The following is a 15,149-nucleotide window of genomic DNA, read 5'->3' on the forward strand; positions in this document are numbered from 1 at the left end:
TTTATTAAGGCCATCGCATTCTGTGAATGTTTTATTACAAACACTCATTCCCACCCCCGTCTTCCCAGGTTTCAGAAACAAATTTCATTTTGCTAATGGAAAACTGTTCTCCTACCTGCAGAAGGCCTGACCTTTTGTTTGGATTGTACATTTTTCAAGTAACAATACATTACGGAGGCCGTGTACCGCTGAAGGGAGTGTGATGGGCTGCCACGTTTCACATGCTTAAGTCCTCAGAGAAAGCATTTGGGAAAGCTGTAGGAGCCTAATGAGGTTTATATCACCTGACCACCATGCCACCACCCCTGTTGACTGGAAAGATCGTGTTTTAATGAAGCGGTGCCTCCAACACCTGCAGAGCCTGAGTGAGATTTATTGTGAGTTCTGAGCGCTGACTCTTTATCCTGGCCTAGGGAGGTTGCAGGAGGAAAAAGCCTTGGCAGGAGCACATACAGAAGACCAAAACAGCTGCCATCACCACCAGTGGTGTTGTCAAGGCAGAATGGTGTGTGTGTCGTGTGTGTAATAAAATTTTGATTATATATAAAGTAACAGAGTAGTTTACAGCTAGGAAGCTAAATAACTCTTCTAGGTGAGTTATAACTTCTTTGTAAAGACTATACAATGTCCACACTCTTTATATTCAGAAGAATGTAACTTTCATACACATAGCTGAGAAGAATATATTTGCAGATCTCATGCTTATTCACTTCATTCCTTATAGAGCGCTCCTGCACAAATGGAATGCCTAATTAATTAATGTCCTTCACCTCAGGCTGCAAAATGTCTTGGGCCAGCCATGCCACTGCCCACTATCCATGTCCCAGCATTTCCTCAAAAGTGGCTCCTCTGTCCTCCAACTGCAACTCAAAAGCTATCTTGTCCTGAGAGAAGAGGGAGCCTGGTTTAAGAACATAGCACAAAAAGAATGGATTTTCAAAGGTATCCCCCTGCTCTGGCTCATCTTTTCCTACGTATAATTATTGCTGATGCTTGAAAAGCAGTATAAAGGTAAAGGGACCCCTGACCATTAGGTCCAGTTGTGACCAACTCTGGGGTTGTGGTGCTCATCTCGCTTTATTGTCCGAGGGAGCCGGCGTACAGCTTCCAGGTCATGTGGCCAGCATGACTAAGCCACTTCTGGCAAACCAGAGCAGCGCACGGAAACGTTGTTTACCTTCCCACTGGATCGGTACCTATTTATCTGCTTGCACTTTGATGTGCTTTCAAACTGCTAGGTTGGCAGGAGCAGGGACCAAGCAACAGGAGCTCACCCCGTCGCGGGGATTCGAACCGGCGACCTTCTGATCGGCAAGTCCTAGGCTCTGTGGTTTAACCCACAGCGCCACCCGCGTCCCTTGAAAAGCAGTATATACACGCATAAAATAAATGTGTTGGCTCAGTTTGGTTCATCTTCACATCGAGCTGGGAAATTGCATTTAAAGCAATTAAGGCCGCCATCCTATATAAACTTTATGTAGGAGTAAGTCTCTTTGAACTAAATGGGAATTGACTAAATAGACATGCCAAGAATTCTCTGTGAGCCAGTCAATAAGTTAAGGGAATGTTAAAAAGAATCAATGGGGATTTGAGGCTGGTCAACTTGGTCAACCTTGCCCTGGCCTAAACCCACAACTCTCCATTGCACACTCTGGCTTGCCTGTGCATTAGGGGCAAATCTTGGTTCACTGAGTGGCTTTGAGGAGGTCTTAATCTTTTAGTCTAACCTACTTCACAGGCTTGTTGTGAGGATAAATTGACACGATGCCCCATAAGTACTTTGAGCTGTTTGGAAAAAAGTTTGGTACCTCGGGTTACATACGCTTCAGGTTACATACGCTTCAGGTTACAGACTCCGCTAACCCAGAAATCTTACCTCAGGTTAAGAACTTTGCTTCAGGATGAGAACAGAAATTGTGCTCCGGCGGCACGGCAGCAGCAGGAGGCCCCATTAGCTAAAGTGGTGCTTCAGGTTAAGAACAGTTTCAGGTTAAGTACAGACCTCCGGAACGGATTAAGTACTTAACCCGAGGCACCACTGTACAGATGAAGCGTTGATAACTTAAAATGTCACCACTACCTGGTGCTAACAAGTAGTTTAGTTGTGTGATCCCTCCACTGACAATTAATCATGCTAGGCAGTGAAATTCTAAGCAGGTCTACTCAGAAATAAGTGGCACTAAATTCATTGGGTTCGATTAGAAAAGGGTTCGATTCCAGGAAAGTGAGTTCTGCAGCCGAAATCAACAGAGTGCTTTCAGAAGCAGCCACTAGAGGGAGATTGGATAAGTACAGTACAAAGCACTGAGTTTGTAAGATATACTACATCTCAACGTTTTAAACAAAGTAGCTTCTCTTACACACTGCATATTGTTGAAATTTAATAGAAGCAATGCAACAAAAACAATGTTTGCCGAGATCAGAGAATTAAAACTACAAGATCCTGATTTCCCAATACTTCATAAATTGGAAGCCTGCCCAATAACATTTTAATTGAATTCATTTAATAAAGAAATAGAAGGTTCTAAGGTCACCTTTTCCCAGTATGTATTACTTTGAAAAGCTAAATATAGCATTCAGAAATGCTGAAACGACATACATGCATATATATATATATATATATATATATATATATATAGCAGTTTATCAACTTAAACACTGAAAATCAATAGATCTAATTAAAGTAAAAGCTTGCCATGGACGTGATGAGAGCTTTTTGGCATGACAGCACCATCAGTGGCATAAATTTTACTGCTCTTTCCTTCTCCTTCTGTTTCCATTATATTTATTGCACTTTTGTACTGACTGTTCTGTACTGTTCTTTGACTATCTAGCTAAAATCCCCGTCAAGCTGTTCTTGTACAGAGGTCAACCTGTGCTCAGAATAGCACTGTCAGAGATCCAGGATACCAGAGCCTGTTAGTGAATGGTAGAAATTAATAAACAATAGTATTTAGATAAATTTGGGATATGAGGGGGAAATACAAGCTGCAGAATAGAGCCAGGCAATTAATTTCTAGGTTAGCTTGTGTTAGCTATGCTTACGTTGTGGAAGCCTTCTGCTATATTTACTGTGATGAAACTGAAAAAAGGAGATACTAGATGACAGACTGAAAATTTTCTACAGAAAATGGAAGTATTTGAATTCATTTTCATGCTTCACATTTACACACATTTCCTAGTCCCATGTCTTAAAGTTGGCAAGGCACTCCAAAGTTCACAACTTTCATTGAGCACATGTGCAAATATTTACATCTCACTATTGCAGTTTGTATCGAACACTCAGGTTAATTTTGACGAAATTGAACAGGAAGCAAAATTTACTTAGAGTACAAAACTGTCAAACAGAAAAGCAACAGCATATAGAAGTGTCATTGGCAATTTGTCATTTTTAGTGAACCTGCAAGCAACCAAGGAACAGATTCACAATGGCGTCAAGATGTTGATGCAAGAGTTATCCAAAGGATGTTGAGCTTAGTTTAGTTGATGAACTTTTGCACTTCCACCTGTACATCAAACAAGCTCACCCCGAAAAAGAAAATTTCAGTCACCAAGATACGTATCAAATAATCTCCCAGGAGAAAATGTGGACACAATTTTCAGATTGTCCTTGTGTTTAATGGTTACAAACGGTTTAATGGTTACAAACTGTTCCTGTGTTTAATGGTTACAAACTGTACTGGTGAAAGATCATTTTTCTAGACTGAAAAGGATAAAGAATGTTCTACGGTCAACAATGTCCCAAGATCAATTGTCTTTATCTAAGCATTCTCAGCACAGAAAATGATTAACTGTGACTTATTGATTTTAATGATATAATTGATAAGTTCACATCCAAAAAGAGTCCAAAAGAAACTGTTCTGACTTTGTATTCAGTCGTACCTTGGAAGTCGACTTCCAAAGTGTTTGTCTTCCAAGGCACGGCTTCTGATTGGCTACAGGAAGCTCCTGCAGCCAATCAGAAGCCACAGAAGCCCCGTCAGATGTTCAGCTTCTGAAAGAACATTCGAAAACCAGAACAGTCACTTCCGGGTTTCGATTGCTCAGGAGCCAAAATGTTCAACTAGGCTGTTCGAAAACCAAGATAAGACTGTCCTGTATAGTGAATGTTATAAGATAGCTATGATTCTCCTGTGAACGTTCTCTGTGAATATCTTCATTAATTCCATACTTTTGTAAACTTATTAAAGGTTATAAATTTATAAACAATCTTTTTATCAATGCTAAAAATTCATCAGTGTCATACAGTGGTACCTCGGGTTACAGACGCTTCAGGTTACAGACTCAGCTAACCCAGAAATAGTACCTCGGGTTAAGAACTTTGCTTCAGGATAAGAACAGAAATCGCGTAGCAGCGGCAGCAGGAGGCCCCATTAGTTAAAGTGGTACCTCAGGTTAAGAACAGTTTCAGGTTAAGAATGGACCTCCAGAATGAATTAAGTTCTTAACCCGAGGTACCACTGTACTTTCACTGAGAAGATAAAAAATAGAATGAGGCTTTCTTTCTTGTGATCAGGTGCTATTAAGTCTGGGCTTCCCAAAATCTCCTAGCTCAGGGTTTCCATTTGCTTTAATCCAGACCTGCTCCCAGGGTATGTGGTGTCGGGTTTGCCTTTCCTCAACAATGAGCAAAAGAAAAACAAGGATATCAAACATTATCTTTCTCTTATATTCACACATTTCCATTCTGTTTAAACTAGGGATGAAGGTATTAACTTGATGGTTGCATAAGCAAGTATTGGATTTCCTCTTGAAGGTTCCAGGTAGAGAGAGACAGACTGGCATGTAAAGAGGAAAGGTTTTGTGAAGAAGCAAAATGTGTTTCACCCATAGCACTGGCATTTCATTAGCAAAGTCCTACTTAACTCAATGAAGCTTCATGCTTATTTTTCTCTCTCCTCTTTACCCCAGTTCCTTCCCTAATACCTTGGATATCTAACTAACTCTCCATTAGTTAATCATTACACTGTGTAAAGACTTTATTTGAGCACAGTATTTCGGTTATCCAGATTAAGTGTTAGGTAAGCAATATACAAGAGGGTCAATGCAAAATGCTGGAGGTCAATATTCACTGAAAATCTCGACAACTTTCTGAACGGAAGGCTCTTAGAGGAATTCTTATACTGAAATGAGATCCTTTTGCTCAAAATGTTTGTGTGTGTGTGGAGTTTCTAAGGGTGCTTCCTCACAATGGTTTATTGAAGCTTGGTGCCACTCATACATGCAATAGCTCACAGAAATTGTATTTTCTGCCCAATCATAACCAGTTTAACTCAAGAAGTTTTGCCACATTCAGTGGGACTTACAGTGCAATCCAGCCAAACATAATAATTTTTAAATGGCATTCATTTCAGAGGAAAAATTCTGCACGTGCTTAAATCTCCCTTGCTGAAATCAACCCAACATTAAGGCTGCAGTCTTGATCTCCCTTATTGGTTAGTTCAGACCATTTAACTTATTGGGATGTCCGAATGAATATTGCTTAGGATTTTGCTGCACAGTGATTGACTTTTGCTGCATCATGCTCTAACCGCCTGCTAAGCAGATTTAGGGTTGCCGTTTTTAGTTAAGAGCACATAAGTTTAAGATCAGTAGTTATATGTTTAAAATGAGAGTGTAAGTTAATTTGAAATTTGCACTATTAGCAATAATTCAATTTGAAATGAAATACTGGCAAGAAATGGAGAGGAGTCTCAAGTCACCATTTGTGTGAAATATTTCCATTTGGGGCGTTAACCCATGAAGATGAAGATGAAGAGCAAGGTTCAAGAAGCTACAGCACACAACACCTCTGTTGCTATTGGCTCTTTCTGAAACACCTTCTTCTCCACCTCCTGTTCCACCTCCTTTTATTTCCCCATTCGCAAGAGAAATTTAAGTTCTATCCAAATCCTCACACTACTCCTGTGTCCCTGTTGGGAGGGAAGAGTACTATACTCTATCCCACACTTGTGCCACCAACAGGCAGTTTCCAAGGACGTGGATTTTTCTTGTAGCTCCAAGGTTCAGAGCAATACCTCGCTTTGAGAAGAAGACTACATCCCCTTTACAGTGCCAAGACATCCATCTGAGAGGAAAGTGTACAAGGTATTTAAGAGAAACTCCCAGTCCCTCTTCCAATTTGTGTTGTGAGTATCTGGCTGTGGCAGAGATGAGGGGCCATAATGCAGTCTCAGAGCATATGTCTTGGGTGCAGAATGATTGCTAGGTTCAATATTTGGCATCTCCAGTTAAAGGGATTAAATAGTAGGTGATGGGAGAGACGCACTGTCTCATTCTCTGGAGGGATGATGCCAGTCAGATCAGGAAATGCTGGGCTCAAATGGACCAACAGTTTGGCATAAGGCAGTTTCATATATTGTATTTATGTTGTTTCTACCTATGAGGGGAATTCATCTTCATCATACTATTTCTGTTGCTCCATCAACGCAACCATTTCTGCTTTCCATGTGGAACAATCCACCACTCCACCCCTTGTGTGTTGTTCTGGAGGTTCTTCCAGCCCCCCCCCCCCCCGAGTGAATAAGAGGGAGGCGCTGGGAGGTTAAAGGCCCCATTGCACTAACAGGAGGCATTGGATTGGCTTCACCTAGCACACTGGTTTAGCTGAATCCAGCCCAATGCCTCTGAGTTCTGTGAAGAAACAAGTAATGTCCAATACTATCAGAAATGTCCTGATCTATTTGATTGGAAAATTAGAAGTGTGATGCTTTGAGGCCCAGTGTATGGCTTGAACTTAGTTGGTGTGATCTTGGGCAATTTACTTGAGCCTCAGCATTATTCTGCAAAACTGATGTTATACTGCAGTATCAGATGCAGGTGCAAAGGAGTAATTCAGGAAATAAGTCCCGTATGTCTCCACATTAGCCAGCCAATTGACTCAAGCAAAGCACAAAGGCCTGGCCCTGCGCTTTGTCCCCAGTGTCTGGTACTCAGCAATATGTTGCATCAGAGCATGGAGCTCCATTTAATGATCATGGAGGACAGGTGGGCTTTGAGGCACAGAATGGCAAGGAGCAAGCAGGAGGAGCTTTGAAGGAGTGGAGCTACAGACAGGTGTAGCATGAGTGGCTAAATAAGGAAGGAAGGAAGGAAGGAAGGTAGGTAGGTATTGTAGGAGAAGCTTAAGTTAGGAAGTTGTAGTAGCCACACTTCTTGGTGGTGTTGGCTGCCACTTCAGCTGGTTCTTGGTCCAGGTCCCAGGTATAAAGTAATATTCTTCTTTAAAGGAAAGCAAAGCAATTGCTGAAGTGTGCCTTCTCCATGCCCTTGGAAAAGATGGAAGAACTCAAGCTGGACTGGGATGTGAAACGATTTGAAGTTGGTGAGGTGGAAGGGATTCCTCTTACAAAGGAGATCTGTGAAAAGTGGCATAAAATCTGGGCTTTCCAAGCCAAGCCTGATGACCTGCTTATAGCAACCTATGCAAAGGCAGGTGAGTATGCAAGCAGGAGAGATAGGGGGTGCTACTTAGGCACCTTTGACTTACCAGGCACATAATGTGACCCAAGACTTGCAGTTGTTTCCACTAGACCTTTGCATCGATTGGATGCAACACACCAGAAAATTATCTTGCTCAAGAAGACCCATAAACATTTTCAAGGAGTTCAGAACCTCCTGGTGGATTGTTCCCATTGTACCATATTTTAAAATCTCTGTTAATGCATTTGTGACTTATGGATTGGCAAACAGGACCTATTGTTTATAACGAATGTGGATGTTGCCCATGAAATGCCTGCTTTCAGTAGATGGTAGTATGATTCATAGTGATACGCCTTGTGATTGCTTGTCACTGAAAGCACATAATGTTGTTGGACCTTCAAAGGTTTCAGAAGATAACATTTAATGACCCAGACAAATTCAGGTTGAACATGAAAGAGTTGAGGATCTGTAGGTCAATGCATAATGTGGAAGCTTTCAAACTTTATAGCCTATACTATTTTTGCAAGTGCATGTTTCAAATCCCAACAAAAATCTTCCTCTGCTGCTTTTCCTTCCTCCACCCCATAACCTCTCCCATATAACCTTTTCAACTTTAAGGGGGGGGCATTGGACTGCTGTTATAAATACAACTGTGAAATGTGTAGTCTGCCCCTCATGAAGGATATGTGTACATGGACAGTATACACAGGAAAATAACCAGAACTGGATACCAATGACCGCTACAAGCAGCAGGCATGTGAGGAAGGTCACACCTTCCTGGTAGTAGGTCATAAGGTTCATAAGGATTTTCTTGCATTATAGGGTGGGGGACATAGCTTTAAAGTTAACATATATTCCTTATGCATTCTTCACTCTCAGTTGACAAATGTATCCTTGATGCCCCCAATTTATATTTATCTAAAAGCAAAATTTGTTGCTATTTGCTCGACAAAGGTCCGTATAGTTAAAGCTATGGTTTTCCCAGTAGCGATGTATGGAAGTGAGAGCTGGACCATAAAGAAGGCTGACTGTCAAATAACTGATGCTTTAGAATTATGGTGCTGGAGGAGACTCGAGAGTCCCATGGACTGCAAGAAGATCATATCTATCCATTCTGAAGGAAATCAGCCCTGAGTGCTCACTGGAAGGACAGATCCTGAAGCTGAGACTCCAATACTTTGGCCCCCTCATGAGAAGAGAAGACTCCCTGGAAAAGACCCTGATGTTGGGAAAGATGGAGGGCACAAGGAGAAGGGGACGGCAGAGGATGAGATGGTTGGACAGTGTTCTCGAAAGTACTAACATGAATTTGACCAAGCTGCGGGAGGCAGTGGAAGACAGGAGTACCTGGCATGAACTGGTCCATGGGTCACGAAGAGTCGGACACGACTAAACGACTAAACAACAACAACAATCAGCATTGAGCTAGCCAAACCATCCATTCCTTTTATTTATTTATTTATTTTTATTTTTTTATATAATTTTTATTAATTTTCCAATTTTAAGACAAAACAACATACATACATCGACAAACAAAAACAAACACACAGATATAATTTCATAACCTCATTTTCATAAGCCTTCTTTCTCGGACTTCCCCATACCTCCCCCTTTTTGCATCCTTATTTTACAATTTTTCAGCAACCCTTTACTCCAATTAATTAATTAAAACTTATTATCTTATTATCTTTCTCAATTTCATCTTATTTCAACAAACAATTTCTGCTGCAATTCTGTATCTTCCTTTCCCTTGACATTTTAGCACTCATCAATATTGTAACAGCAATTAGCAATAATCGCGCCTCGGATTAACCTCATTGGCTACGATACTGCCACTGCGCAAAGCTCATTCCTTTTAGATGGGAGATGTGTGTAATGTGGACTCTAATATTTTCTGGCTCCAGTCCATGAAAACTTATGAACTCGTAAATCTTTTGCCACAAGACCAAACTCTTCTTTTGTTTCTTATTATCAGGTACAACATGGACACAGGAGATTGTAGACATGATCCAATGTGATGGCGACATTGAGAAATGCCAGCGTGCTTCCACTTACGATCGGCAACCTTTTATCGAATGGGTGCTGCACAAGAATTTGCCCACTGGTAAGCTACAGATCTGCAGGTCAACTTGTGTAAAGTTATCAGATAAAATATTGCTAAGAAATTCAAAATAATATCCATATTATGAAAGTGTTCCTAAAGAAAATGGAGAGGCTAATATGATCTAGGATTATTTACTGGAATGTCATATTTCATTCTGAAAAAGGCAAAGTGAGTGTCAGAAAAGGACTGTTAGGAAGTCAATGCTTATTTTATTTTATTTTATTGTCACTCGTCTTAACTGCCAAAAGCAGAAAATTGCTCCATATTCTCCTTCCCAAAGCCGTACTGTTGTTTTTTTGCCTTGAAAAAATTATCAAAAAACAAAATCACCTAAAATATATCATGAAATAGAATAAAGATGTGAATGAAAAGAGAAAAATAGAAAAGCATTGAACAAATTGTCCTAAGAGGAGGGTCAAATTAGCTGTGAAGTCATCAGTGGCTAGGATGACTCTGAATGTTCCAGACAACATTCTGAGACTAGATGAAGATATGAGATCATTTTTTTTTCAAAGCCCCTGAAGGCAAAGCCCCAAGGACACTGAAAGGAGATAAACATTTATGTTTTCCACTAAGCTAAGATCTAGCAACACATTAGCATTGCACGTAGGTCTTGGAAAGTCTGGTCTGTAGTCCTACAAAATGGTATTGGATGGATAAGGTTAAAGCATACTGTTGAATAACAACGGCTTGTTTCTCAGGCTTAGATAAAGCTGAAGCCATGCCCTCACCACGAACACTGAAAACCCATCTTCCTGTACAACTGGTGCCTCCGTCGTTCTGGGAACAAAACTGTAAGGTAATGGGTCGGGCAGGAAGCTTGGCAAGCAGGATAGTGTCATACTAGGATTGGGTTCAGAGATCTCCACACAGTCGTGACGCTTACTGAGAGACCTTGGGGGGCAGCTACTGTATCTCAGCCTAACTTGCCTCCACAGGGTTGTGTGAGGATAAAAATGGAGGAAAAACCACAGATGTCTCCTTGACTTCCTTGGAGGAAAGGCATGATAGAAATATAAGGAACGAATTAATAAATATTTTGCTTGCAGTTGAATTGCAGCTGAATAGAATACTGGCAGGTTTCTAGAATATTGTATCCCAATCTATGAGTAGAGAGAGCTTTCAGAGATTCCAGTGCATGCCTTGGAGTTGGTTTCCTTTGAATGAAGTCACTGGACACTGATGGTGTTTCTGTAAAATTAGAATTTATTTACAGATATATACAGCGGCTGAGCATAAGAGGGGGGCACATCATTAACACTCCAACATATCCTACTTCTCTATTAGGTTTCCCAATATGGTTCCCCAATGCCATAGCACTGGATTCTCATAGAGAGCAGGTCAGGCCTCTGTGTCCCTTTCAGTCTCAGTGCTATTGTCCTCTTTCCCTTTTTCTTTCTCTCATACCCTCCAACATTTCTCCAAGGAAAACAGGGATGCCCTATTCAATAACAGCAACAATAACAACAATAATGTTATTACTTATACCCTGCGCATCTGACTGCATTGCCCCAGCCATTCTGGGCAGCTTTCAACATACAGTGGTACCTCGGGTTACAAACGCTTCGGGTTACAAATGCTTCAGGTTACAGACTCCGCTAACCCAGAAATAATACCTCGGGTTAAGAGCTTTACCTCAGGATGAGAACAGAAATTGTGTGGCAGCGGCGCAGAAGCAGCAGCAGCGGGAGGCCACATTAGCTAAAGTGGTACCTCAGGTTAAGAACGGACCTCTGGAACGAATTAAGTTCTTAACCAGAGGTACCACTGTATACAAAACATAATTAAGCATTTTTTAAAAATAAACTTGCCTATACAGGGCTGCCTTCACATGTCTTCTAAAGGTTGTATAGTTACTTATCTCCTTGGCTCGGGGGCTGCATACCTTCTGATGAAAATAGGGATGTCCTGAGGAAAAGCAGGACATTCCAGGACCAAATAAGAAATTGGGATGGCTTCTGTAAATCCAGAACTGTCCCTGGAAAATAGGGACACTTAGAGGCAATATACGGGAACATGAGACAGATACCAGTAAAATGATCTAATTCATGTTTAAGAACATAAGAGCCATGTTGGATCAAACCAAAGGCCTATCTGGTCTAGCATCCTGTTCTCATCCAGATGCCTATAGAAGCCCAAGAATAGGAAATAATAACAATAGTCCTCTCCTGCTGTTGTTCCCCAGAGACAAGTATTCAGAGACATACAGCCTCTAATATGAGATACCATCCATTGATAGCCTAAACCTCCATGAATTTGTCTAGACCCCTTTTAAAGTTGTCAAAGCTGGTGGCCATCACTGCACCTGGTGGGAGCAACTGCCATCATTTAACTATGCACGGTTGTGAAGAGGCATTTTCTTCTGCCTGTCCTACTGAGTCTTCCAAAATCGAACTTCACTGGATGGTCCTGTGTTCTAGTATTATGAAAGTGCACTTGCACTTTCTCCACTGGCGAATAATGGTATCTTCTCACTTCTATACCCACCGCAGGTCATCTACGTGGCAAGAAATGCCAAAGACAATCTAGTGTCTTTTTATCACTTCCACAGAATGAATCAAATTATGCCTGAGCCAGGAACATGGGAAGAATTTTTTCAGAAATACATGGATGGAAAAGGTGAACGGAATGCTTTGTGCCATGATTTCCACATTTCTTTTTTCAAAGAACTCAATCATTTATCTATGTATTTTAAATTCAAGTAGCAAACTGATAATGGGAAGTTAAAAACTTTTTGCCAAACACTGCACGTGGCTCCTTTCTAGTTAGAAGGGGGAAAACAGACTCAAGCTTCGTTCAGACAAGTTGCAGCTGCTGTTGCAAATAAGACCAGCTTCTGATCTGGGAATAAGAGTGCAATCTGTTTTAGATGAGATTGATTTATTAGCCAAGGGAAGAAGCTGGGATGAGTGGAGCAGAAGGCATCCTGTTTAGGAAGTCTCCTGCCTGATCCTCATTCCGGAAGGGAATGTGCCCCTTGGTCCATTTTGCTACAGTCTTGGTGTTGAGGCAATTATCTTTTTTATTTAGGAAAAAGTTGCCAAACTTGAGCACGTTAAATGTTCTGAGTTTGGGTGTGATTTGACAGTTGTTCCATCATAACAAACTCTAATCATAGCAGTTATCCAGCTTAGTCCCCTGAATTGGTGTTGTCTAACCACAACCTGGGAATAAATTAATTTTTTAATTTTTTAAAATGTCTTTCCTGTCATTGTAGTCATGGAACTGTTTGGCCCCAGTGAATTTTCTTCTGTCGTGAACAAGCTGACATATATTTTGTAAATCCGTAACATGTCCTTGTTTAAGTTTATAGTCTCTTTAGTCTGTGATATGAAATTCTTCCTTAAGCTGTTTAATTCATTTTTATCCCTTAGTGCTCTGGGGTTCCTGGTATGATCATGTAAAAGGCTGGTGGGAGGCGAAAAATAAGTACCGGATTCTTTACCTCTTCTATGAAGATATAAAAGAAGTGAGTGTTTATTTTTAGGCTTCAGACCACAAACGAGTTAACACTAGACTACAGGAATTTAAAGCTAATATTTACTTCGTATAGTAAACATGTGCAGGATTGCATTGTTGGTTAACAATTGGTTTATTTTCCTATTCTTGGTTAATTCCTGGATTTCATTCCCTTCCTTTCCACAGAATCCAAGGTGTGAAATTCAGAAGATCCTGAACTTCCTGGAGATGGACCTGGAAAATGAGGTTCTAGATAAAATAATCCATTACACACAATTCGAAGTCATGAAAAATAATCCCATGGCAAACTACACATTTTTGCCTACAAAGATCCTGGACCATTCAATCTCCCCATTCATGAGAAAAGGTACTACTGGGGGCAGGGGGCATTGTTTTTTCTACAGGGGTGCTGCTCAGGGAACAGAAGGCCTGAGTCTTTTGCACTATGGTCCTGATCTCCTGCCCTTTCTCCTCCTTTTGGAAAACCTTTTTTGGAACGTTTGGCTGGGTGGCTGGGTGCAACTCAGTGGGACTCCAATCACAGGCCAGCTTTATCTGTTCTCTAGTGGTGTGTTGATCTGTGCTTGCTGGATATTGTGTGTACAGGCAATCCTCTTTTTGCAGAAGGGTTCTGTTCCAGACCCTAGCACACATCAGCAGAGCATGTGTAAGCCCGTTCCGCTATGCTCCAACCTGTTCTGCCCCTTTTAATTACATCTTGGGGAATACTTTTGGGTTTGGTGCCGTGCGTGTGTGTGTAATCACCCATCATTTGGAGGCTCCTAAATTGAGTTTCCTGTGCTGGTGGTATTGAATGGGGACAAGACTTGTAAGCACATGCAATAGTAGCTAGATGGTGTGGGGAGGCAGAACTGCACTTGAGAGAGAGGAGCTGTATTAGATGTCTGACAAGACTCCTGTTTTCCAGGATTAAATCATTTTTCCTATGTGCTAATGGTAGTTTGTTCCCAATAGCTGTGGGGTTTTTTTGCTAGTATCTTCCAAATTTGTGACCTTTGAACAGTAGAATTAATTACTTTAAGTGAAACTGAATATTCTCTGTCTTTGGCTTTCTCTGCTCTAGGAACTGTTGGGGACTGGAAGAACCATTTTACTGTGGCACAAAATGAGAAATTTGATGCAGAGTATAAAAAGAACATGGCAGGAACTTCTCTGACTTTCCGCATGGAACTTTAAGCAGGAACAGTGTAAACTCTATTATCCTCTTAGTACGTTACATTATTAAAAACACAACCTTATAGAATACACATTTGCCTGAGAGCAAGCCTGATTAAACTCGGTATGGCTTAATTCTGAGAAGACATGCATAGGATTGCACCGCAAAAGTCTTAATCCATCACACTTTCTTGTACAATTCCTTTTATACTTGCTGGTCTTCATTATCTTCTTCAGTATATTTTTTTTTTTATAAATATTTATTGAGATTTTTTGGATACAAAATGCAAAAATAGTAAACAATATAGCATGGATCATAACACATTTGTCAGAACTTCTTTGGACTCCCTCGCGTCTCCCACTCCCACTTACATCATTATAAATTTTTTTCCAGCAATTTATCATCTTATTTATATTCTTGAATCTTGTTCCGTTAATTTAATCTAATCTTCAAAAATTTTATATTTCCCTCAATCTCACTTATCATCAAGTTCAAATCTAATTCAATGGTAGGCAATTATTTATGATCTAGCATCCTTCTTAGCATTCAACCAAATTACAATACTTTTGTAAATAAATCTTGAATTTCTTCCAGTCTTCTTCAACCCTCTCTTCTCCCAGGTCTCGGATTCTGCCAGTCATCTCGGCCAGTTGCATATAGTCCATCAGCTGCATCTGCCACTCTTCCAGTGTGGGTAGATCTTGAGTTTTCCAGCTCTTAGCGATGAGTATCCTTGCTGCCGTTGTTGCATACATAAAAAATGTTCGGTCCTTCTTTAACACCTTCTGGCCGACAATGCCCAGAAGGAAGGCCTCTGGTTTCTTAGTGAAGGTATACTTAAATACCTTTTTCAACTCATTATATATCATTTCCCAGAAGGCCTTCACTCTAGGACAGGTCCACCAGAGGTGAAAGAATGTTCCTTCGTGTTCTTTACATTTCCAACATTTATTGTCAGACAAATGGTATATTTTGGCAAGTTTAACT

At 40.7% G+C, this 15,149-nt stretch overlaps 1 protein-coding gene across 1 annotated transcript; it reads left to right on the forward strand.

The window, feature by feature from the left end:
- Positions 1 to 5,873: 5,873 nt before the first annotated feature.
- LOC307215475 (sulfotransferase 1C1-like) lies at positions 5,874 to 14,253 on the forward strand. Its single transcript, XM_079974728.1, has 8 exons — positions 5,874 to 6,087; positions 7,230 to 7,435; positions 9,398 to 9,526; positions 10,228 to 10,325; positions 12,019 to 12,145; positions 12,901 to 12,995; positions 13,172 to 13,352; positions 14,070 to 14,253. Exons 2-8 carry the CDS (start codon positions 7,264 to 7,266, stop codon positions 14,180 to 14,182), a joined length of 915 nt encoding a protein of 304 aa, XP_079830854.1. The 5' UTR covers positions 5,874 to 6,087; positions 7,230 to 7,263; the 3' UTR covers positions 14,183 to 14,253.
- Positions 14,254 to 15,149: the final 896 nt, after the last annotated feature.

This window comes from Podarcis cretensis, assembly GCF_951804945.1.
Source record: "Podarcis cretensis genome assembly, chromosome: 4".
NCBI lineage: Eukaryota > Metazoa > Chordata > Lepidosauria > Squamata > Lacertidae > Podarcis > Podarcis cretensis.